Here is a 24478-nt window from a genome sequence, read left to right on the forward strand (position 1 = left end):
AATTATAGTGATCCACAAATAATTTCAAAGGAAAGATGGGAGAATAATCAAATAACAATGAGTTGAAAAGTGAGTGACAGATGAAGAAGTGGAAACCATAATTGTAGACTATTTTTCCCCAGACTGGTGGTGGTAGATAATAGCTGCTGGAAGAGCTCACAGATTTGAGGAGTCTCATGAGCGGATGCTCCATAAAGAAAAGAATTTTGCACTGTTTTTCTATACTTGTATCACGAGACCCAAGAAGAATGCCTGGAACATAAATAGGTACTCAATAAATATTTGTTGAATAATTGGAAAAGTAACTAGATGGCTGGATGAATCAACAAATTAAAAGTATGTTAGGCCTTTAAGACATCTGAATGATGTCCTACTGGATATATGTGTTGGCTTATTTATAACCCAAAAGAAATTTTAGCATGCTATATTTTGAGTAAGTGCAAATATTTTTAAGTTGTTAATATTAAATAGAATAATATCCACAGGATTCTTGATTTTGTGCCTCTCTTGAAGCAGTCACCACCCCCAGAGGAAACCTTTTAAACCTTTTAAACCTTGGAGCTCTTAATCATCTCTTTACAATTGGCAGATCTTGGCAAGATGGTAAGAATTTTAGCTAATTCTTAGTGTTGCTCCAAGGATGCTGATCATGTCCTCCTAGGAAAAGTAAATAAAATGAATTTTGAACATGGCACAAAATATAGGCTCTCATACATTTCTAACATTTACCAAAGTGGAAAGTTACAGTATTAACATTTAGTTCAGTTGAAGAATACAAATATCTGAGTATACAAATAATGGTCAGTTCTACAGTAATATTTTACGTGACAGTGGCCATCTACAGATCTCTATTAGAATATTAAATGATAACAATAGAATAAAAGCATTGAACAAGTATTGATCATTTACTATATGCTAGGCAATGTGTTAAGCACTTTATGGAAATTACCCCACCACTAACTCTAGGTAGTAGTTATTGTTATTATTCCCACTGACTCAGGAGAAACCTTAAGCATAGAAAGGCTAAATAAGTTACCCAAGGTTACAAAGCTAGTATTTAGCAAAGTCCAAAACTTGAATCTATCCAATTTCAGAACCTGTGGTTCTGACTTTGTTTTTTTTTAAGTACTAATGTAAGAATGATAATAAATGAATTATATTTGATAGTTTTGGGTTTTAAGATTTGTTTGTTTGTTTGTTTGTTTGTTTGTTTGTTTTTGAGACAGAGTCTTGCTCTGTCGCCTGGGCCGGAGTGCAGTGGCCGGATCTCAGCTCACTGCAAGCTCCGCTTCCCACATTTACACCATTCTCCGGCCTCAGCCTCCCGAGTAGCTGGGACTACAGGCGCCCGCCGCCTCGCAGGGCTACTTTTTTGTATTTTTTAGTAGAGACGGGGTTTCACCGTGTTAGCCAGGATGGTCTTGATCTCCTGACCTGGTGATCCCCCCGTCTCGGCCTCCCAAAGTGCTGGGATTACAGGCTTGAGCCACCGCACCCGGCCTAAGGTTTGTTTTACACAAGTTGATAGAGAGCACATTTCCTTTACTGCCTACTAGGTATTTGGGTCTTCTAGTTTCTGGCCTGCCTGGCTGAAGTGGTTATACTGGCAGTATACATTAATGTGCTGATGAGCCATTTGCCATAAATTGCAACTCAGCTACTGGTTCAATTCATGCTAAATTTGCAATCTGCCTTTACTGAAGTGCAAAATTGGCTTTCTTGTCATAAAGTGGTAGAACATGCAAAACAGTCTAATACCTTATTTTCTAGCTCAAGTAAGATTAGCTAGACTCAGAGAAAGTTAAAAAAAGTTTCACTTTGGATGAACAGCTGTTTCAGCTTGAGAGCATTGTTAAGCATTGAATGTTTTTTGATAATGCCCATTGGAAACCATAGCTAATAGCTTAGAGCTTACTCTTCAGGACACGTCAAATTAGTTTCTGGAAAACAGCCAAATGGCTTCAGCAATTTGGGGGAGTGGGTGGTGAGAGTGGCAGGTGTCTGTTTAACAATGTAAGTGCTACCAATTGGTGTCATAGTAGAACTTAAGTTTGTTCTGCTGACTTAATGTGCTGTTTTATTGTAGATAGAGTAGATTTGTAATGAATTGTGTTAATAGGCTAATTCAACATATGCGTTATGACCAACTGATTATACTTCCATTTGTAAAGACTAAGGGGGAGAGGACTGATTTTAAAAATATAAGAACTGACACAATAGGTGACTTAATGAATCCTCTTCTGCTACATATACATGTGTACACACAGTTACTTTATACATAATTTGGCAAATGTGTTAATTAACTTTATTAACTTTAATTATTTGTAGAAAATTTTGAGAATGAAGAATCATTCTCAAATCAGAAACAAGAGGTAGAGCTCATGTTGATACCTTCTCTGGGCTACAAATGGAGCCGAAATTTCAGTGTCTTATGTACCAAAGGAAAATGTTTCAATCAGTTTTACCATATATCTTGAATAGTAAATTTTTAAATAGCTTTTTAAAGTGCTATATCCAAATTTCAGGGAGAGTTTGTGGAAGAAAGATAGGGAATAGATTTCCTCTTGTAGAAGAACATCATAAAAATATTTTTGTCACATAGAAGATGCAGATTTGAGTAGCGTTGATTCATTTTTAAAATAACTCACAGGGAAAGTGTCTTCAATTAAAAATACCACTTTGCTCAGCTAGACTGCTCTTGTTAAGATACAGTTTTCTGTAGAATAAATCAACTAAATGTAAGCCTATGTATAAATATTTATTTACGCCTGAACGTAGAGGATATTTGTGATACAAAGTATTATCTATAAGCACTTCATGACAGCCAAGCATCAAAGTAGAAAGAATATTATTAATGGGAGTAAGAACAATCAGTAAGAACTCTAGAACAATTTTCACATGCACTGGAAAGGAAAGATTTTCTAATCAGGAGAAATTTTTTTGTGAGATACGAAAAAAGTTAGTACAGGACTTAGCTTATATTGGAAACTATGTAAATGTAAGTCAAATCCAAACTGTTTACAAACATCACTTAGGGGTTGTTGCGGACATATTTCAGATAAACTTTTTTCTTTTTTAAAAAAAATCTCGTGAGCATGTATTTTTAATTCCATGAGTATATATATTTGCTATTGCAGGTGGCCTCTTGAAGTGGTTAAGAGTATGTATTTGGGACTCAAATCATGAATAACACATTTTAATTGTATCATGTTGGGAGAGAGAGGTGCTCAACGTTTTAGGTTTCAGTGCCCTCATTGGGAAAATGAAAACATTAGCACTATCTCATGAGTTGTTGTAGGAACTGTGTGAGGTTATTTGTGAAAACGCTTTAGGTAGTGCCTGGCCTATATTAAGGGCTCAATACATTGTAGAAATATTGATGATTATTCAGGATTTTTGTCTGGAAAGTGATATTATCAGATATTAATTATGTTAGAGTAGAATGCATTATAAATCATTGCCATAATTGTTCACTTCAAAAGAAAAAGTAAGAAGAGAAGGGAAGAACTTAGAATATCTTCAAGAAACTTCAAATTTCTCTTGACAAGGAAGAGTATTGATCTTCCCTATCCTTATACCACTGAGAGAAATCTTTGAAAAATTGTTTCTTGTACCAACAGGCATCTTCTTCCCTCACCCCATAAGGGAACAGTGAGCTCTTTTGCCTATTTAAAACTTACTTGTTGCTAATATCTCAGCCTAAGTATTACTTCCACAAAGAGGTTTTCTAACCTTCTTGGCTGGGTAATGTATTCCCTAGTTCCTCTAATTTTTCTTTATACCATTTACTGTTTATTATTTTTTGTGATTCTTGAGATACATTGCAAATACTATATTATTTTTCACCCCTGTGCTCCCAATGCCCAGGAAAATAACTTGAAACAGTTGAATTAATGAATGAATGAGTTGAATCACTGTCCTTAATAAGACCTTATTACTTATGTCATTAATTGTGGATCTTCTATTACCCACTGGACCTGGGGAATATGCTCCAACAAGAGATGAAGCATGGAACTTGAACTACTTTTCCCTAAAAATAGATCTATTACAGTTATTATAAATGTTTACATTCATTAGGCAAATATTGTCTGGAATTTCAAAGAAATTGGAATTGGAATTGGAAATTGGAATTCCAAATTCAGCAAGGTTCTTGACTCATCAAAATGACTTACTTACCTTGTACAGCTATTGTTTTACAGAGGGCTATTTTACTCTCTTATAATGCCTGAGCTATGGAATTTTTTTCTCCCCAGCAAAAGTATACTGAGAATCCTGCCTTGATAAATGATTGTTTTTTAGACAGCACCCGTGTTGCCTTTGCTGATGTAGATAAAATTGTAACTCAGACTACTTGCGATGCCAGCCACCTATAGGGTTGGCATGGACTTGAATCCTTCTGGATGGCTATTCATCATAGCACAATTTCATTATGATGAAGTCATATCAAGTCTATATTAAGAATAAAGCATTGTACAAATATTGTCTGAGTTTGAATATAAATTTCTGAATATTTTGAAGCTGAAGAAAATAATTCCCATAGGATAATGTGGATGCTTTAAAGGTGAATTTACTTGCCATCTAATTTAGCCTTCTTTTGTAATGTTTTATCAGATCTCTATATATACATTAACTCCACTTTCAAGGATTAAAAATATTCTTAAAGTGTGAAAAAGAAAAGTTATAAATTACATTGCTAATTACATTTTTCAATATTTAAACAAATGCATGGTTTGAAATCCAAAACACATGTACACTTGCACACATACACATAGATACATACTTATTCACATTACGAGTGAGTCATAATCTGCAGGGAAGTGAAAACATTCAGGGAAAAATATTTGGTGGTTGAAGAAGACCAAAGTTGTTATAAAAGTTCAGGAGACTGGGTGTGGTGGCTTATGCCTGTAATCCCAGCACTTTGGGAGGCTGAGGCAGGTGGATCACCTGAGGTTGGGTGTTCGAGACCAGCCTGACCAACATGGAGAAACCCCGTCTCTACTAAAAATACAAAAAAATTAGCCGAGCGTGGTGGCACATGCCTGTAATCCCAGCTACTGAGGAGGCTGAGGCAGGAGAATCACTTGAACCCAGGAGACGGAGGTTGCGGTGAGCCAAGATCATGCCATTGCACTCCAGCCTGGGCAACAAGAACGAAACTCCGTCTAAAAAAAAAAAAAAAAGAAAAGAAATAAAATGAAAGAAACAGTGATCTGTGATCTGATAGAATAGTACACGAGATCTCCTTCATATGTAACCCACATCTTTTCTTAGACATTGAGACATTTGTGGCTATAGTTTTTCTTACATGGCACATGACATTAGGTGTAGCAGATAGTTCAATTAAAAGCATGTTAGCTGAGTGCCGGGTGCAAAAGAATCACTCAAGAAGAGTTAGCCATTGTTTTGGTTGTTGTTACTGCTACTTTTTCCTAAAGAGCTTTTTGACATGTCTTATGCATAAGTTATAAGGTTTACTCTAGTGTTAATTTGCACCCTTACTATCAATATGAATGTTGATTTTTCTATTGCATTTTGTATTTCTTTGTATTTATTTCTCATTTTCACCAGCAACATCCTTTCCCTGACTGACTTCACCATAGAATATTATTTTTTAAAAAGCTTTTTAAAATTATACTTTAAGTTCTGGGATACATGTGCAGAATGTGCAGGTTTGTTACATAGGTATACACGTGCCCTGGTGGTTTGCTGCACCCCATCAACCCGTCATCTATATTGGGTATTTCTCCCAAAGCTATCCCTCCCCTAGTCCCCCAACCCTGACAGGCCCTAGTGTGTGATATTCCCCTCCCTGTGTCTCTGTGTTCTCATTGCTCAAATCCCACTCCATAGACTATTCTCTCCTTCAGTGTCATTTGCTGTGGTAATTATTAGACATGATGGCCATATTTTCATAGATGTATAATATTGTCTTCTAAAATTTTGTTTTCTGTAATTATTTATTTCTGTGACGTACCATTTTCTTTTGGAGGCAGAATCTTATTATGTGACCTCAGCTGGGTTACTTCTATATAATATTCATTTGAATCCTACTATGTGCTAGACATTGAGCTAAGTGCCTTACATGCATTATCTTATATATTTATTAGGAGGAAGGCAGCATTATTACTCCTATAGCAAGGACTTTGAGGTTTTGAGAGGCTAAATAACTTGCTGAATATCTCATAGCTAGTAAATGACAAATTCAGCATTTGCAACCAGGTCTGTCTGATTTGGAAGCCCACAATTTTAACTGTTTAGCAAGCGTTTTTCAATTTCTGATCCCTGGATCACTGACAACAGCATAGCTAATGAAAAAGACTACCTGCAAATAGGGCTTGTTTGAGACTTTGAGTTTTTAACTAGTCTCAGATTATGCTTATAGATACTTTGTATAACCACAATACTGCTTTTCTACATTGAATAAGAAAAGATTCATCTAGCTTAGTATCTGTATTTAGAGGAAGTGAGTGGAGTGTCCTTTGCACTCTTTTCTCTCCAGGGGTATGTTGGTGGCATTGATGAAAGCAGCTCCTGGTGTGATTTCAGCTAGCATTTGAACAAGTCTGCTTAATCAAGCTAAGAACCTCTGCTCTGACCAAAGAAGTCTCTAACAAAGTGGTTTCCTCCATTGGAGCCATATATCTACTATACAAAATATTTACAAATAAAAAAGAAACACTAGGAATCAGTATGAAACAAAAGTAATCACAAAGTCACCTATCTTAAAGAAATTCTGTTTTAAACCCTCAACTCTAAATATGTAAAGGGAAAATGAATGGATTCTTTAAGATTTCTTTTTCTGGTAATCCCAAATGGAAAACAAAAGTTTATCCCAGTGCCTGATATTGAAAGTAATATTTCTATAACTTATGGAAATATAAACATTGAATTAAATGCCAACATTGGGAGGAAATTAAATACAATAAATAGGGAACTCAGCATTTTGGTTTCTACATCTTGGAGCTCAATATATGATAGAGTGCCTTGCTAACTATTTATAAAATATTTAGCATGTTTATTTGGAAGGGACGTGTTAAAAATTTCTACGCATAGCACTTTCTAAAAATGCTGTTGACAGTTCTCAGTAAATCATTACCTTGGAGTTTAGTTCTAGTTGCTCTACCACACTTATTTCCCTGTTAAATAAGATATGTGGCTTACTCATGAAGTCCTGTCTAAATGGCCTTGAATAAATGTCTTTACATTACTAGATTCTTTTTTTTAGTATGTGACTCATTGATATTCTAGAAGATAAACGTATTCCTTATTATTATTGTTAGTTTTTAATTTACAAGGATTAAATTACATTTTATTAAACTTCATCAAAGTTAAACTTCATTAGCTTTTCAAGCAAGCAATATGAATGTAGCTGCATGCATTCTGCAAACCTAATCTTAGTCACTTTATCTCTTTGCTGCTAGAGTAATAAGTTGAGATGATTCTTTTTTTGCAGTTGATAAAAATTGTTTAGAAATTGTGTCAGATCACAGTCACGATTGACGAATTGCTTGGATCTGCTCCTGTTTGCCTGTTACTGCTTTAATTTGTTGGTAATGTTTAAATCTACTCCCTTGCGTCTCTTTTCTTGCTTCAGGCTATTGTGACTAATGACAAAGTGATTTCAAACTAAATCATTTTTTAAAATTCAAATGAAGCTTAGGTGCTTTTTCTTGTTCGAAACCACTGTGCATCAGCTAAATCATGATGGAACCACTGAAGTCTCTACACTCTGTATGAAACACAACATCATTCTGACACATTAGTTGCACCAAAATGTGAAGTCTGGGTCAATATTCTTCCTGGTGAGTTGTCTGCCAGATAGATCAGCAGATACCTTATTCCTTTTGTGGTCTGTCATCGTGGAAAATGACTACTTTTAACAGAGTAAAACTTGAGACATAACTACAAAAATAACTTGAGTGTCATTTAACTGCTTGGCAGAGAGCAATGATTTAAGTCTCAAATCAGTCTAATTCCACTTTCCTTTATGTAGGATATGGTATACAAAATAATGAAACTTCTAAGGCATTGTCAGCTGTACTTGAGATTGAGTCAAGATAACTTAAATGCCTTAGGCACTGCCTACAATATTCTGAAGATGTGTCCCACAGAAAAAGAAATAATAAATTGGAGATCAGATAAAAATATTTGACACTTTCTAACTTGAAAAATGATCTTGATTCTATAGGATATCCATTTTAATGCAATTTATCAAATATGAAGTAGGTGCCTACTGTGTGCATTAATCTACAAAGATTGATAAGACAGTCTTTATGCTCTATCATTACTTCTTTTAAACTGGAATAAAAATACTTGATCTTTGTTTTCAGACAGTAATCTTTTTGGTACTGTTCATATTGCTCACCCTACTCTCAAAAAGTCTCTTACTTCATTGTTCTTTTTTCTAACCACCTTAGACTGATTCTTTTTATTTTTGCTTAGGCTTTTCTCTTTCTCTAGGCATATTATTCAAATCTAAGCTTTTATTTCTTTGATATTTATAACTTACCCAATAGTAGATATCGTCAAAATATAGTTTTCCAACTGTCGAAAACATGACCTACAAATAATGAATGGACAGGTCTCCAAGATTGGTTCAATGGTTAATTAATGAGAGAACCACTTAGACGGTAAAATGGATTCAAAGTCATTTTGAGGAATGGCTACTTATAGGCAATTTTTTTAAAAGGAAAAGTAAAATAAGACTGGTAGGTTAAATACAGAAGTGCTTAATGTCTTACAAGGCAATAAAACCATAACCTTTGGTGATCTTTTGTACTAGACAAGAATCCATAATTGAATATGTTAACTTGACAGTGTTTGGGTTCTAATCAAATATTAAATGGCAAAATCAAATTCAAGTAAATGATTCTAAAGATTTAATTATCCTTGTGTGGGCTTGTTAAACAATACTCTATTATGACATTGAAAAGACATGCTGTATTTTTTTCTGATGTCCAAGTCTTGTATAATTTTTCTTAACATCATACTATTATGAATACTTGACTGACTCAAATATGTGCAGCTTGTTAAGTTCTTTAAAGCCTCCTCCACATTTGTAAGTAGAGAACCTCTACAATGAGGCAGAACAGACACCAAGTAAGTCACTTGCTGTGTGAATTCCAGCCACCTGTAACCTTTCTGTTCTTACTTTTCTCTACTGGAAAATGAAGTAATGGAATAAGTTGATCACTGAAATCCCTTTCTGTTTTAAAATACTGTAATTCTTAAAGTGTGGGATTATGGAGGGCAAAGCATCTTGGTCCTTCAGCTAGTGTGTGGATTAGGCAACAGTGCCCCCTAAAGGTCCTCTATGAGTTCTGGGCAGGCCAATCTTCTAAGTGTCTTAGAATGTCTGAGGAACTTCTGCCCTCATGAGCCCTTTGGCTGCACCTCCCATCAGGACCTTTGATCTAACTCATCTATCTATTGCCACAATAATATTGCATAACAAAAAAAAATGATACTTCAGGTACACACAATAAATATTTATTTTTGCTCCCAAGTCTATGGATCAATTGTGAATTCTGTTGATTTTGATTAAGCTTGCTTGGGCAGCTCATTTTCTCTTAACGGAACACTAATGAATCTAGTGTCAGCTAATTGTTGGGTGTTCTAGGATTGTCTCACTGTGATAACTGGCTATTCTCCAAATGATCTCTCAATCTCTAGCAGGCTAGCCAGGCTGACCTGTTCTTATGGTGGTAGTGGCAGTGTTTCAAGAAAGAGTGTAAGTAAGTAAGAACTGTTGAGGTTAAAAATTGGAAATGGCAAACTATCATTTCCTCCACATACTGTTGGACAAAGAAAGTCATTAGGCAGCTTATGGAAAAATAGACTCCAACTCTGGATGGGTCAGGAATGGGTAAGCTCCTGGGCCTGAATATGGAGCATGAATATTGAGGGCATGAATATAGAGAGAAATGATGAATTGGTGTCACTTTTGAAGCCAATCTATTATATAGAACACAATTTACAAGATTTCAGGACATTCCAGAAGGATACTGGTCTAGAACAAAAGAACTTAAATGTTTTAATACTTTGTTTTGGGGGGCAGTAACGTTACTTGGAGTCAGTTTGATCCTTCCTACTCTTGCTCTTAAAATGCATTAGACAATACAAGAGCAGTGTTTGAGGCTATTTATACTATACTATTAAGACAGCCACTTCTACGTACTCTACCAAATGCTACATGAATGTTGACATTTTCTAGTCCAGCAGGTGGAAACATGCACTATTCCTGGCTTTGGGTGAATGTCAGATATTGTTTTTTCTAATCATTTCAGATGGTTCCTTTCAGCCTTGGGTAGTTACCTCACACTCACAAACTGATCTTTGTTTGGTAAAATACTCAATGGGGACTCTCTTTAGATCTTTAGAGTTCTCTCTTTGTTTAGCATTCTTATCTCTGGTACTTTGTCCTGTGAACTCTAGCCACCTTGGTCTCCCAAGATTCTTAACTTCATCTTTTCAGTTCAGGAAGCCTGCCAGTTTTTTTCTGGCTTTTCCATTCCTAAACCACAGCATGGCAACTCTTTCAAGTTTGCTTTTTCCCTCTCAGTGATTATGGTTCTGTGTTGTCTAATGGCCAGTTTCTTCAAACAACAGGTTTTTGTTTTTGTTTTTGTTTTTTTGCATACTTTGTCAAGTTTTGGGGGTCATTTTAGGCAGGAAAGTAGATTCAGTTCCTGTTACTTCATTTTTACTGGCAGGGAAAGTCTCCAGTCCTTAGAATTTAGTGTTAGGAAACATACAGATTTCTAAAGGTCATGGGCAACCTAACTGACTGAAAGAAGAAGACAGTATGCAACTATCATATTATATTTGAAAAAATGTATTACTTTCCTGTTTGTCCAATTTATCATTTTTACTCTCTTTTCTTCTTTTCTTGGGATATTCAGCATTTGGTCATAGTTTGGTTCTTGAATATATTTTACCTTTTGTTATATTTTTTATTGTATCTTTGTGTATGTATGCTTCCTTGCCAAAGATTATATATGCTCTTTAAATTGTAAGGATATACCTTGTTCTTTTTTTTATATTATTCACCATGTGTATAACATTTTAGGATCAATGATAATCAATTAATTACTATCCTTTTCTGTAACAAGTGATTCAAAATCTAAAGATTAATTAGGTGACATTTATAATGTTCTATGTAGAGGAAAAGTGAAGGATAAGTAATGGTTCTTCAGCTTTTAGGTTGATGTCAATTTAGATTTCAATTTTCTCCACCCAAATTCAGTGCCATATGTTAGGCTACAATTGCTCATTAGTTCAACTGCAACCTGCTTAGAAGAATACGCCAAGTTGACATGACGAATGCTTTCTACACCTGTCAGAGTCTACATTGACTCTGTTTTGTGAGGCTGTTTTTGTCTACTCAGCGACCTTGTAGTCATGATTTATGAGATATGAGTTGAACTTTAAGCATGCTAGATGAGTGTACTAATAAAGATTACATTTATAGAGTAAACCTTTATGTCTAAAGTGAGATCTTAATTAATTATATATAATCTACCCACTTCATATATTAGTATCTGTGAATTGCCCTTTGAGGCTGGCTTCTTCCAATCACCCTTTTATGAGCTGTTCTTCTTTCTCTCTCCTCTATTTCTCCATTTTTTCACTCACCATCTACTTCATGAAATGGTAAGGGGGGGGAAGTTATGGAAGTAATTATCATCTAACATTAATATAGCTTAGAATAAACATAGAGAAGAAAAATTACTGTGGAAATATCATCATATATTCTAAAAAATCAGATGTGACTATTTGGGGGATGATCTGAGAAATTACTGTCCTTCATTAGCATGGAGAATCTATAATTAATTATGTACATAGTTGTTTATTGTGGCTGTCAATATTATAAGAATTTTAGTGGCTTGCTGCACAACTTTCTTCAAATACAATCTTGTTCTACAAAGAAAATAATTTGATGAAAACCAGTGAAATGTATTTCAATTTAATCACTATTGGTTAATGGTTTGAATCCAGATATTTATGCAACTATTCGTTGATGCTGTTTATAAGTCTAATACAACCTTTTCTAATTAAATTTTATTTGTGTTTTCATTGTTAATTGAAGTGAGAAATAAAATGTGTCAGGATTTTTAGATTTTAAAATAATGTGTATAATTACCTATGCCTTTTATGACAGTAAATTCAAAGGATTTGGAAATCAAAGTTTTTGGACTTTTTAAATAAATAAATGTTATGTACATATGGATAGTTGTTATTGTTGGTATTCTGTGTACATGACTAGGTATGGTTCTCCCTGTTTATAAAGTAAACACATAGAGAAATTTGAAGTGTATATGACATATACAGAATATTATTTACAATAAAACTAAACAAATAACTTTTAGAACAGTAATCATTAACTCTTAAAATGCAATTAAGTATAACATCAGCTTGTCGTTCTAACAACTTAATCTTCTTTCTATAGATTTAAGGTCTAATTATTTATAAGAATAGACCATGTTTTGAAATAGAAGATTTTTGGTTCAAAGTTTCAAATGTATGCATGTTATATTTTGTTATATATTTTAAAGCTTTTTAAAATCAAGGTGACTACAGCTTATTAATAAAGTTTTATTTTATAGAAATGACTGATTTTAAGAATTTTGATCCCTTTAAATTTTGTACAAAGCTGCATAGTTACATAACCAATATATTTTTTCATATACCTTTTCAGAATACAAATGCCAATTTGAACATGAGAAAAAGAACAAATGCTTCGGTTCACTCTGAATCTGATGTTGGCAACAGAACTGTGGTGGGAAACCATTCAAGCAAATCTTCCACAGTTGTTCAAGAATCTTCTAAAGGCACACCTCGGTCTTACTTAGCTTCCAGTCCAAACCCATTCAGCCGTGCAAATGCAGCTGAAACCATATCTGCGGCAAGAGCACTTCCATCTGCTTCTCCTGCTTCTAGCCGAACTGGATATGTGTCTCGAAAGGCTTCAATTGCATCTGCTTCTGCTCGTCACGTGTTTGGATCAAGATTGCAGAGGATTAAGACCACAGTTAATACCATAGGGGCTACTGGGAAGTTGTCAGCTACTCCTCCTCCATCAGCTCCACCACCTTCTGGATCTGGCACAAGTAAAATTGACAAATATGCCCGTATTCTCTTTCCAGTCACATTTGGGGCATTTAACATGGTTTATTGGGTTGTTTATTTATCTAAGGACACTATGGAGAAATCAGAAAGTCTAATGTAATTTTGTTGCTATAGTAGTTTGCTAAAAGATGATGAAAATGCAGAATGTCTTTTTAAATGTTTTTAAATATAAACAACTATTCTTTATTAAAATAAAAAATCTATGTAATTTTTCCATTTAAAGATATAAGCCAGTTATTGGGAGAGTTAATTCCTCAGTGAAAAAGTGAACTATGTTTTTATTTTCCAGAAAAATTAATTTAAAAGAACTCAGCATTCACTTAGATAGAATACACACCATCCTGGAAAGTTGGGATAAGAGAAATAGAGCTATTAGAGGCATGTGGCACATATTTTTTCATTGATATTTGAAAACAGACTATGACATTTTAAAAATCTACCCGATGAATATCAACCTGCCACCCTAAATTTCCCAGTGGCACTGCCCTTAACGAGAATTGTTTATTGGATGTCATGTGCAGTGACCTTTGGTGATCTTCTTAGGAGCTTCAGGTAAAGAAATTTTCCTGTTAAATGAAACATTGGCAAAAAAAAAAATGGAATAGTATAAACGCTGATCAATAGAGTAAAAACTCTGCAGCATAAAAAACTAAGACAAAGACCAGAGGAAACGTGTTCCCTTTCTTATGTTGGCCAAACAGTACTTAACAGTTAATTTGAAATTTTGTTCTCTGAGCCAAAGTTTAACTCATTGTATGAATTCTTTTTCATGGTAGTTCATTCAGGTATGTATTTATTTACTACATAGTTATTCAGAGCCTGCTGTGTCCCAGGAACTATGCTAGAAACTGTCTCTCTAGGAAAGCTCTTGCACCTTTACCTACAATATTACTTAAAAAGTAGAACACACAATGCATGCCAAAGAACCATAAACTAGCAGAGGACATTGCATTCTTTAGTGAAGGACATTTATTTAGAGTCTGACAACATATTCAAAATATTTTCTCCTCCTATACTGATAGTGGATAACAAATATATTTGTTCACATAACCACTTTGAGATAAGTACATGTTAGTACAACTTCAGCAATTGGTTTTCCAAATAGATGAGAATGTGGTACAGATTGTTCTGTAAGTGAAAAGCATTGTGTACTTGAAAGTAAAAATCTGGGCACTACAAAACGTAATAGATTAACTGTCTCAAATTTGATCAGAGTCACAGAGTAGAATTTGATCAGAATCACAGAATCATCAGAAATAGGAACTCAGCACGGTCATTTTCAGGTGCTTTCCCCAACATAGATCTATATATTAACTAGTGAAATGCTGTATTTTGAAGAATTTTTGTGTCTGTAGTTCTGTAATTCTGGGCAGTCTTCATGTTGGTTTTTTAGGAGTTTTTTTTTTAAGGTTTTATAACTAAGGTGAATATTTTAAAATTAAGAGACCGGCAAATGAAAGGAGTAAAGAAAATATAGCTGTGGGGTAGAATGCCACTGACCCTGCTATGTGGTTTATTAGGATTTTCATCTACTGACTTCTTTCTCATTAAGTAGGCTTAACAACTTAATTGAAAATTTTGCAACTGTCTATGCAGCTCAACCTAAGTCTGGTTTCTGTCATATTGCCTTTAGATTTTCTTCTGTGCTTCTCTCTATCTGCTCTGGAATGGATGAGTGAATGTGTTCTGGGTGTTTTAGGGAACATATTGATAGAAATGGCCACATTGCAGACGAAATCACTCTCTCTCTGTTTGTTTGTTTGTTTGTTTTAGAAAAGAATTGATAGTAGGTAATTGGCATCAATTTTTCAGTTATTTCATTACCTTATAATAGTAGTTTTTGAGACCTGAAAATTGTGCAAATGTCAAATATTAATTGTAAGTCATATCTAAGAATTCTTTCTTGGCTGTCTTTCTATGTATTCCATAAAATCAACACATTTTAAGGCTGAAAGATACTGTAGAAATCATCCAGTCCCAATCCCCCATTTTAAAACTGATTCTAGTAAAATTAGGCCTGGTAACATCTGTATATATGTATATATTTAATAAAGAGTACTTGTACAAAAAAGGTTATCATAAATTATTTCATGAATGTGAATAGATTTCTGGCCTTGAGAACAATGCTTGGAAATGTGGTTGGAAGCACAATTGATTCACTGCTAGTTATTCAGAGCTTACTTTGTTCCAGGAACTATGCTAGAAACTGATAGTTCACTATTCTGATGAAAAGGCTGTTTTATTTGTTGCTGTTGTTGTTTTGTTGTTGTTGTTGTTGTTGTTGTTGTTGTTTTGGTGAGGAACTCTTACTCTTTGCTAATCTATTGGCCTATCTTAAGAAATAATTCATTGACTATTCATTGGCTTCCTTTAAAAAAAGAAGTATTCTTCTACAAATCTTACAGAGTATGAAGAGATAAAAAGAAATGATTTTAGGTTTGTAGACAGGAGATCTAGGTGAACTCATAGATTTTCTTTTCTTACCTTTACATATGAAGGTTTAAAAATAAGTCAGGTGGCCAAAGAACGAGAAAGGACAAAATTAACCAAGGATTCTTAATTGTTAATTTGAAGAACACATTAACTAGAAAGCTTAAACATTATTATTAAGATAAATTATTTCATTTGCACACAACGTTAATGATGATGATGATGATGATGATGATAATAATAATAGTAGTAGTATGTTGCTTGCTTTCCTTAACTGAATTTCATCGAATTCATTCAGTGATTTTTATTTTGGTCATCATTTCTATCTTCCCAATAACCCAGAGGTACATCAAGTAAAAACACTTTTGTGAAGAGCCAGTCACTTTTACCTGTTAGAAAATCTCACAAGAGTAATTAGGGGCACCCAACGTTCTGGCTGTCTCTGAATAATAATGAATAATTTTGGCTGTGAATGGTACCTTTATATAACTCTTTTAAGGTGAAATTCAGAATAGTTTTATTCAGGACCTAGTGCCTGCAGTCCAAGTTGGCCACTAACTGCTACATAATTACTTTCAATTTCCTACAGGCATGACTAGGTATAAAAATATATTTACATGATTAATCTACAGTTTAAAATGACTTGCACTTGTGCACATACATAGTACTTTGAATAATGTATATTTTAAATTGGACCTCACAAATCTTGTATTAAAGTAGGTAGAGAGTAGAGTCACCCTTTGTTTGATAAAATGAGTCATAGGGAAGTTAAATGACAAAGATAAAATCACAGGGTTGGAAAGAACTTTGAAAGGTCATTTTTCAATAACCTTACCTTAACAGTGACCCCATTTTAAACAATGCATAAAAAATTTATTTGTGGCTTATTTTACCCACGAGCTGGCCAATTCTTTCTGGCCTAGAAAAAAATCTCCGCTCTCTCCATTCTCAATGGTCTCCTCTTCTAAATTTGTGAATAATCTCAAGTAGAAGGCACCAGGTGTGGAGATGGGTCACTTAATTTCAAGTTCTGACTGTCTTGTGGTTTTTGGCAAGTCTCTTAACCTCTCTAAGACTCTAAGACTGATTCCTCATTTATAACAGGGAGGAGGTGGATTATGTAATATCTAAGAGCTTTTCAGTTTTAATATTCTCTGATTCTCATAGTAAATAAAAGCATACTCTTGTAATAAAAACACTGAATAGTTTGCACCACAATAAGTGCTTATGGACAAAAATTTAGTTCTACCGCTTGATTACTTTAAGTTCATGGCTTGCTTCAAACTAAGGTTTCCTTACCTTAAAAAATATGTATAACATCTCTCCATTTAGATTAAGTGTATTCTTCCCCAGGGAAGATTGTATTCTTTAAAGACTGTAGAATATTGGTTATTTCTCCTTTCTGGGATTTCCTGGCCTTTTATTCACTAAGTGGGCTCCTGCCCAGTTTAGAAACTGTGCTGATTTTTAGATATACAGAGATAAAATTAGCCCCTTTCCTTGCAGGTAGTCACAGTCTGGTAGAGATGATGGATGTACAGACAAAAATTATGGGGTGTAACAAATGCTTCAGTAGAATACAGCAGGGCCAAAACTAGGGTGATACTCATCTCAGGCACAAATATATATGGGGACACCCAAACTTCAATAATCAAGATACCTAATATTTAAGTCAATATTTTTAAAAATCAAAATTAATGCAAAAAATTTATGACGAACAGAATATACAAATTTTAAATAAATTAATGGAATCAATAGTAATAATATTTTCTTCTGCCTCAGACTCCAAAATTGCTCACATAGCACTGATCTAGAGGTGGATAAAAGATGCACATAACTTAATAACATTGTTGATGGAGAGGGACAAGAGTGATAGCAGAGAAGCTTTCACAGAGATAATCTTAAACTAAATTTTGTAGAAGGATTTGTAGTTCTTATAGCCTCCGTTCCCACTTCCACAAACAAACAAAAAAACAAAAGCACAATTTTATCACCACCTGAGGCAGGAGAGGAGATGAAGATGTGGAAAGTCAAAGGAAACTCTTACTACAAATTCTTAGTTCAGTGTTTGGAGGGAAGGGTGAATGCAGGGAAGTGAGAGTTGTTGAGGTTGGAAAGACCGAAACGGCCTGGATTAGGGAGAGTTTTATGTAAATTACTAAAATAATGGAATTTGTTCAGGATTAGTGGCAATTTATTAAAAATCTTGAAGGATAATACTATGAAAACTAACATCCTTATTTTTCTATTTTAGAAAAATCACCTGATTATTGTGTGAACTATGGTTTGGAGGGCCACAAATCTAGAGGTAGTGGAACAATAGAGAGCTCTTATTTTTTTCTTTCCTCTCTTAAACTTTGCCTTCTATTCTTTTTTTTTTTTAAGTGCAATTACTTCATTGTCATTTGTAAAAGTGATACATGACTGTTAAAGATAGACATTGCGGAAATTTAAAAACAATCTCAAAATTCTACCACCCAGAAATTATAAATATTTTATATTTGGATATGTTTGTCTAGAAGAGTAGATTGCTTGATTAAAAGACACAGTTTTATAAATGTAGCAGCCAATATGACATATATGCTGTCACTAAATAATACAAAATTAAATTGACTTATATCAATATAAGATAAAAATAGGAGGGTAAAACTGAAGAAATTGTTGAAATTTGGATGGTGTTTCTTTAAAGCAAGAGATTTAGAGAGTCGGTGCTTTTTTCCCAGTTTTTATTTCAGGAAAATTTTCTGCAATTATGTCTAAGTAAATTTTTTTAGAAATGCCAATTATGTCAAATCCCTTTTGTCTCTATACAGTTGTCCCCAACTGTTTTGGCAATAGGCACCGGTGAGGGTGGGGGAATGGTTTTCAGATGAAACTGTTTCATCTCAGATCATCAGGCATTAGTTGATTCTCATAAGGAGCGGACAACCTCGCATGCACTCCTATGAGAATCTAATGCCACCACTAATCTGACAGGAGTCAGAGCTCAGGCAGTAATGCTCAATGGGTGCCACTCACCTCTTGTTGTGCTGCCCAATTCCTAACAGGCCATGGATAAGTACTGGTCAGTGGCCCAGGGGTTGGGGACCCCTGCTCTATAACTATTTATAGTATTCTTTGTAATGACTTTGGTATCTTTAAAATTTTCTTTAACTTTTGTTAACCATAACCCTAGTGAGTTTTCAGTTGTGATTATTCTATTTTGTAACTTCTAATGTACTTTTCAACTTCATAGTGGTTTATTTAGTTTTCCATTGCTTTCTTGGTCACTGTCATTTCATTTTTCATCTCTTTCTTCATTTTTACCATTGCTTTATTGAAATATCTTCTTTGAGCTTCTCTCTTTCTCTATTAATGAGATCATGTCTATAATATTTTTGAGACTACAGAGAACTATTTATATAAACTCTTCCTCTATTTCTTGAAAAAGTTTTTATGTGGCATGAGCTTCATCTGCTTTTTCATTGAGTTTTTGTCTCCCTTCCCTATTTTGGGGCTGGTTTCTTTCTATTAATCACTGAGCAGAGCCAGCTATTTACTGAACTATAGTGTGGGAAGTGGTGGGAGGGTGAGTCAGATCAGCCCACAGAAGCTATTTAAATTTCAGGTTTCAAGCCCACCTCCCCAAAACTGTTTTATGTGTTTTTTCTTCTGCCCAGGCACCATATTTTTAAATCTATTTTTGACATTTGGGTAGCCTATGTAGTTCACAGTGTAAAACTCTCTGTTTTACTTTCTTTATGTTATTGCTGGTGATTCTTGCTCTTAGTCCCGCCCCCTTCCCCACATTAAGCTTAGTATTCTATATTATTCAGCAAACTTGTTCACAACTCTCAAATATAGTCTATCAGAATTTTTATCTTTGCTTCTACATTCCACTATTTGGAAGTATATAGTAAAATCGTATGAAGACAGATTTTGTTTTTCTCTTGCCTGTTTACACTCCATCCTACAGAGGTTTCCAACAAACCATCTTTTTTTGAAATATCTCAGGACAGTGATACTTACTGAAATATACATCCTGCTTAAGATAAATGCCAATCAATTTCCTTTCTCCTATTAGTGCAAATGGCTACCTATTTAAAAGCTACTGACTATAGTTTGTCATCAATTACTTGTTAATTATGGAGTTTTCATTTTTTTCTCAATTTTTCATTGTTATTTTAGGAGGCTGTCTTAGGTGGGGAATGAATTATGAATATTTTTATTTCACCATCTTTAACTGAGTCACCATATGTTATTTGCACTTCCAATAGACCAGGGATTGACCAGAGTATCTTTTACTGATATGACAACCAGAGCTACATGGCTTTTACCTTCTGTATATCAGATGTCACTGGAATCAAGCATTAAACCTAGATTAAATCTAGATTAAACCAGCTCTATGGCACCTCAGAAAAAATGAGAAGGACTAGGAAGCTGATAGAAAGATCTCCTGTATAAAAAATAAATTCTTTTTACATTTTCCTTTGTAGTATTTCTGCAAGCTTCTTTAGTTTCTATAGGGGAATCCCAGAGTTGTCCTCTGAGATTGCTTCCCTTGCCTTTTTTTATTTTCATTTTTCTCTCCTGAGCTTTACTTTTCAGTCATGTATTTCTATCCCAATGTTAATTTATTACACTGTTTATATTTTCCTGTCCTTCAATTCATCAGTAGATTAGTGAAGTACTTATTCCTTTAATTATAAGTATAAACATTTTTAAGTTCTTTTTGGATAACGATACATTTAATGGAAATTTTTTAAATGCTTATGGTTTCTTAACAGCTTTTCTCAACCACTAATTACTTCTGTTAAAAAATAAAAGGAATACCCACGTGTAATATAAAAGAAACCTTGAATAAAATGGTATCCTTTCCTTTTACTAGAGACAAACATCTCCACTTCAAAATGGAAAAATGGAACTATGCAAAGGAAATTTACAATGTTCAAGAGTACTATATTATCACTGAACTGATTAATTTAATTGAAAATACTAACTTGCGAAAAAGAATGACACAAATGTATTTGAAATGTCACCAGATACCTCAAGCTATGACAGAGTTGGTCATGTTAAACAAGTAGTAAAGGATAAATTCTATATTAACACTAAGATTTAAATTCTATATTAACATTAATATTTATATTATTTATATGTTAATATTCTATATTAACACTAAGATTTAAATCTAATTATAGTCTTCTTTAATTTTTCTACTATATACATTTCATTTAGTTTTCAGTAAAACAAACTTTTCATTACTTCTACTTATCCCATGTAAATCTAGTTGCTATAAGATATAACCTACTTTGGAAATAGCTTCCTATAATACATTGGGATTTTGGTGTGAGTGTGTGTGATCAGAGAGAATAAACAAATGGTGTCAGCAAAACAGACTGTAAAATATGGAGATAATGTGGATTTATATAATTTGATAAAAATTTCTCCCTTGAAATTTGTAGATCACATATGAATATCATAATGTGAAGTGCAGTTAGGATTTTTTCCCTATATTAATACATATACATAATCTCTTTAATACAATATGTTTCTGAACTCATTTGTTTTATATTTTATCATATATGTCATATTTTATATTTTCTCATGCCTCATATTTTATATTTTCTCATGTCTCATATTTTATATTTGCTCATATATGTCTCATTTTTATTATTACTATAGTATGCATTAAAGGAGTCTGGCAAATACCTGAACAAAGTTATGTTGTTGGCAATATAAGATACTACCAATTGCATAATATTATTTCCAAAGGCAAATTAATATGCAAATTATAGATTTCCATGGGTATCTATACAAATTATTACTTGAAGTCCATAGGAAACAGCTTCCTTTGGGGGAAATAAAAGAAGCTCTGATAACAGAAAATGTATAGTATTTCAGTTAAACTATGATTGACATATTTTTTTCTCAGTGTTTTATATTTGTGAATTGTAGTCTGTATTTTGTCTTTACAGATGTTGCTAATACAGTGTAGCATGTTGGCTTGTCAGTTTACTGATTATGTATATTGTCTCCTAGTTCAAGTATACAGTAAATCAAAGCTTTCATTTTTCAAGAGGCAGAAAAAAAATTGTTGGTTGATAAGGTAAGGTTATATGATTTTGAGGGAGCTTCATTGTAAATTGAATGAGAATCCAGTTTTCATGAAAAGCTGTATCTATGCGATAATACTTTGAATGTCTATAGTTTGAAATAGGAGGTTAATTTTTTCCACTGGTTTATCCTTAATGAAGGAAATCCCCTGATATTTACTTTGATTCTGAAAATATTGAAAACTTCAGAAGAAATAAAGGTTTTCTTTGATTTTTCAGATGAAGTGTTGTACAAACTGAGGAATATAAAGTTCATTCCCTTCTTTCTTCTCCTGAATAATTTTAAAATTGTTTAGTTGTACAATTGAAAATATTCCTTATTATAGAAGTAAAAAATGCATATTTCATCATATCATAAAAAACTAAATTTGTTATCATCTGAGCTTCAATATTCTTGCTCAATTAGAATAGTAAATGTGAAGTGTGATATTTATAACAGTTCAAGGTTTGATAGGAGATAGAGGTGTTTTGATTTTATAGGAAAATTACTTCCTCAAGAACATATTTCTTGAGGTTTTAGTAATCACATTTGACTCCCTGAAATTGGCAATTTTATTCTATGTAGGAATATTATCATGGTATACTATAGTGAGGAGCACATAGTCATTATTATTTTGTTTTGGCAAATTTATTTTGAAAAAAAGGAACATTATCAAATATTGGTTTACAATTTTAAAGTAATTCATCAGGAAATGATTTTTTAAACACTGTCTCTTTAAGTAAATGTCCCTTGCTTTTCAAAGCTCAACTTATTCCTCATGGTAATACAGTTCCTTTGCTTCTTAACACAAAGTTTATACTAGAGCATAGCATTGTAGAGTTATTCAGGTCTCAATTTCTCACTGGAAAATGAGTCTTTAAAATAGTAAGGATTTAAATTTCTATAAAATTTAATCAAAGATACTTATATTTTAAGATAAATGTGTTGGAGCTAAACTCTGGAATTATTAAAATATAAAACATATCCCTCTAATGTATTTTTTCTATTTAAATTTAAAACAATAAACATAAATATCTTTGGAATATTTTTTGGTTTGTGTATTGTTTTTTCTGTCTATAAATATCCTTCCTTTAAACTGGTCACAGTATTTTGTCTGACTTGATAGTTCACTTTAAAATCCCTGCTGCTATCATGAATGTTCCTGGTTTTTACTTAACATCTAATTCTCTGCATGACCAATACCACCATCGAGATTGGAGTTTTGCCAAATTTTAATGGTTTGAAAAATTCTTTGTAGGTTATATGGAGGAAGAAAAGTTATACGACCTGTAATATCTGATGTGGCATAATAAAAACTTTTCACTATGTGGTTTTGGTTCACTAATGGAGTTCAAATGTGTGTATTTGTGTGTATTTTTTTAAAGATTCAACCCAACGAAGAGAGTTAAAATTAATAAAGTACAGCAATCAATCTATGACTTAATCTTAACTTGGAAGACCAAAGTAAATGTCTGAGAAACTGAATGGGATTAACATTTAATAAAAACATGTGAGTTTATGCATTTTAATATTTAGCTCAGATTATTAACTGTAATTAGTTTGATGAAATAAAACACTTTGAATACTGTGACTGTCTTTTATAAAGTTTTTTTTACATCATATAATGTACGATGAAACATCCTAAATGTAGTATTCCAAAACATCTCTTTCTTGAAGAAAAAAATGTAAGTTTTTGATTATAGCTTTTTTAAAAAAAATTTTTTATTAGGAAAAGTGTGCATATTTGGAGAGATTAAGGTAATGAACCCCTATGTACCTAGAACAAATATTTTAAATATAATTTTACATAGTTGGATATGCTCAGTTCAAAATTTTAGAAAAACACATTTTGTAACATTCAACTTTCCTAAGCACCGACATTTTCAAGAAATTCAAATGTATGTATAGATATTTTTCCTGTATTTATTAAAAACTAAGCTTCCCTGGCCATATAAGTTAATGTTTTCATTATCTCTGAAGTCTTCAACTTGGGCATATATACACACACGTGTTTATTATATGTGTATTATAATACATATAATTGATATGGAACATATATACATATGTATACATGTGTATATATGTTTGCATACATGGAGTTTAAGCTATATATGCTTTTAAAGAAGTAGAGCAAATCAAATATTTGCAGATATCTGAAGCACCCCAAGGTTCCACAGAATACAACTTGAAAAACACTATTCTAGGTACTGGGTGCTATCGGGATGAATAAGATATGATGTAGCCTCAGAGAACCACATGATCTCAGAGCCACAGTTCAATAAAATGTACATCAATGTAGCTCATTGGCTAGTTTCCAACTAGAATAAAAATTGTTGCTTGTGCAAGCAGTAAATTTTCTTTTGTTTTTCCTCAATATTATTCATTCAAATATAATTGAAATTAAAACTGAACAAATATTTGAGACATAAAGTAGTTTTTTGTGAATCTAAGAACTGGTAGGTTTTATTTTACCATTGTATTAGTCGTAGGAAAGTATGTCTCATATTAGGAAAGATGGTGTCCAAAATCACATACTTTAGATTCCTTCTTATATAATTGACAGGGAAGAAAATTTCTCCTACTTCTGAAAAAAGCTGCTGCTGGCCATGACCCATACATCAACCAATCTTGAATCACACTGGTTACAATGACTGAATAGAATAAGAAACTTCAGCATCATCCTTCACAAATTACTTCTATCTTTGCACTTTTAAAATTCAACATTAAATCTCAATCATTGCACATGATATTTTTCATTCTACAAGCACTGAAGAGTGATAGAAATGATGATTATAGCTTTTAAAGAAGAGAATACACCTGAGAGGAAAAAGTTGACCGCGGATGT

At 33.2% G+C, this 24478-nt stretch overlaps 1 protein-coding gene across 3 annotated transcripts in view; it reads left to right on the forward strand.

Moving 5' to 3' along the window:
* Nucleotides 1-23224, forward strand: part of LOC105487678 (gamma-aminobutyric acid type A receptor subunit alpha4) — a 76876-nt gene extending 53652 nt beyond the window's left edge. For 2 of the 3 annotated variants that reach the window (XM_071093637.1, XM_071093636.1), the window contains exon 9: nt 12693-23224. In XM_071093637.1, the coding sequence (XP_070949738.1) occupies nt 12693-13231 (539 nt within the window). In that variant the 3' untranslated portion in view covers nt 13232-23224. The remainder of the gene's footprint in view (nt 1-12692) is intronic. The other variant, XM_011751198.2, reaches the window with a different exon arrangement.
* Nucleotides 23225-24478: the final 1254 nt, after the last annotated feature.

This window comes from Macaca nemestrina, chromosome 3, assembly GCF_043159975.1.
Source record: "Macaca nemestrina isolate mMacNem1 chromosome 3, mMacNem.hap1, whole genome shotgun sequence".
Taxonomy (NCBI): domain Eukaryota; kingdom Metazoa; phylum Chordata; class Mammalia; order Primates; family Cercopithecidae; genus Macaca; species Macaca nemestrina.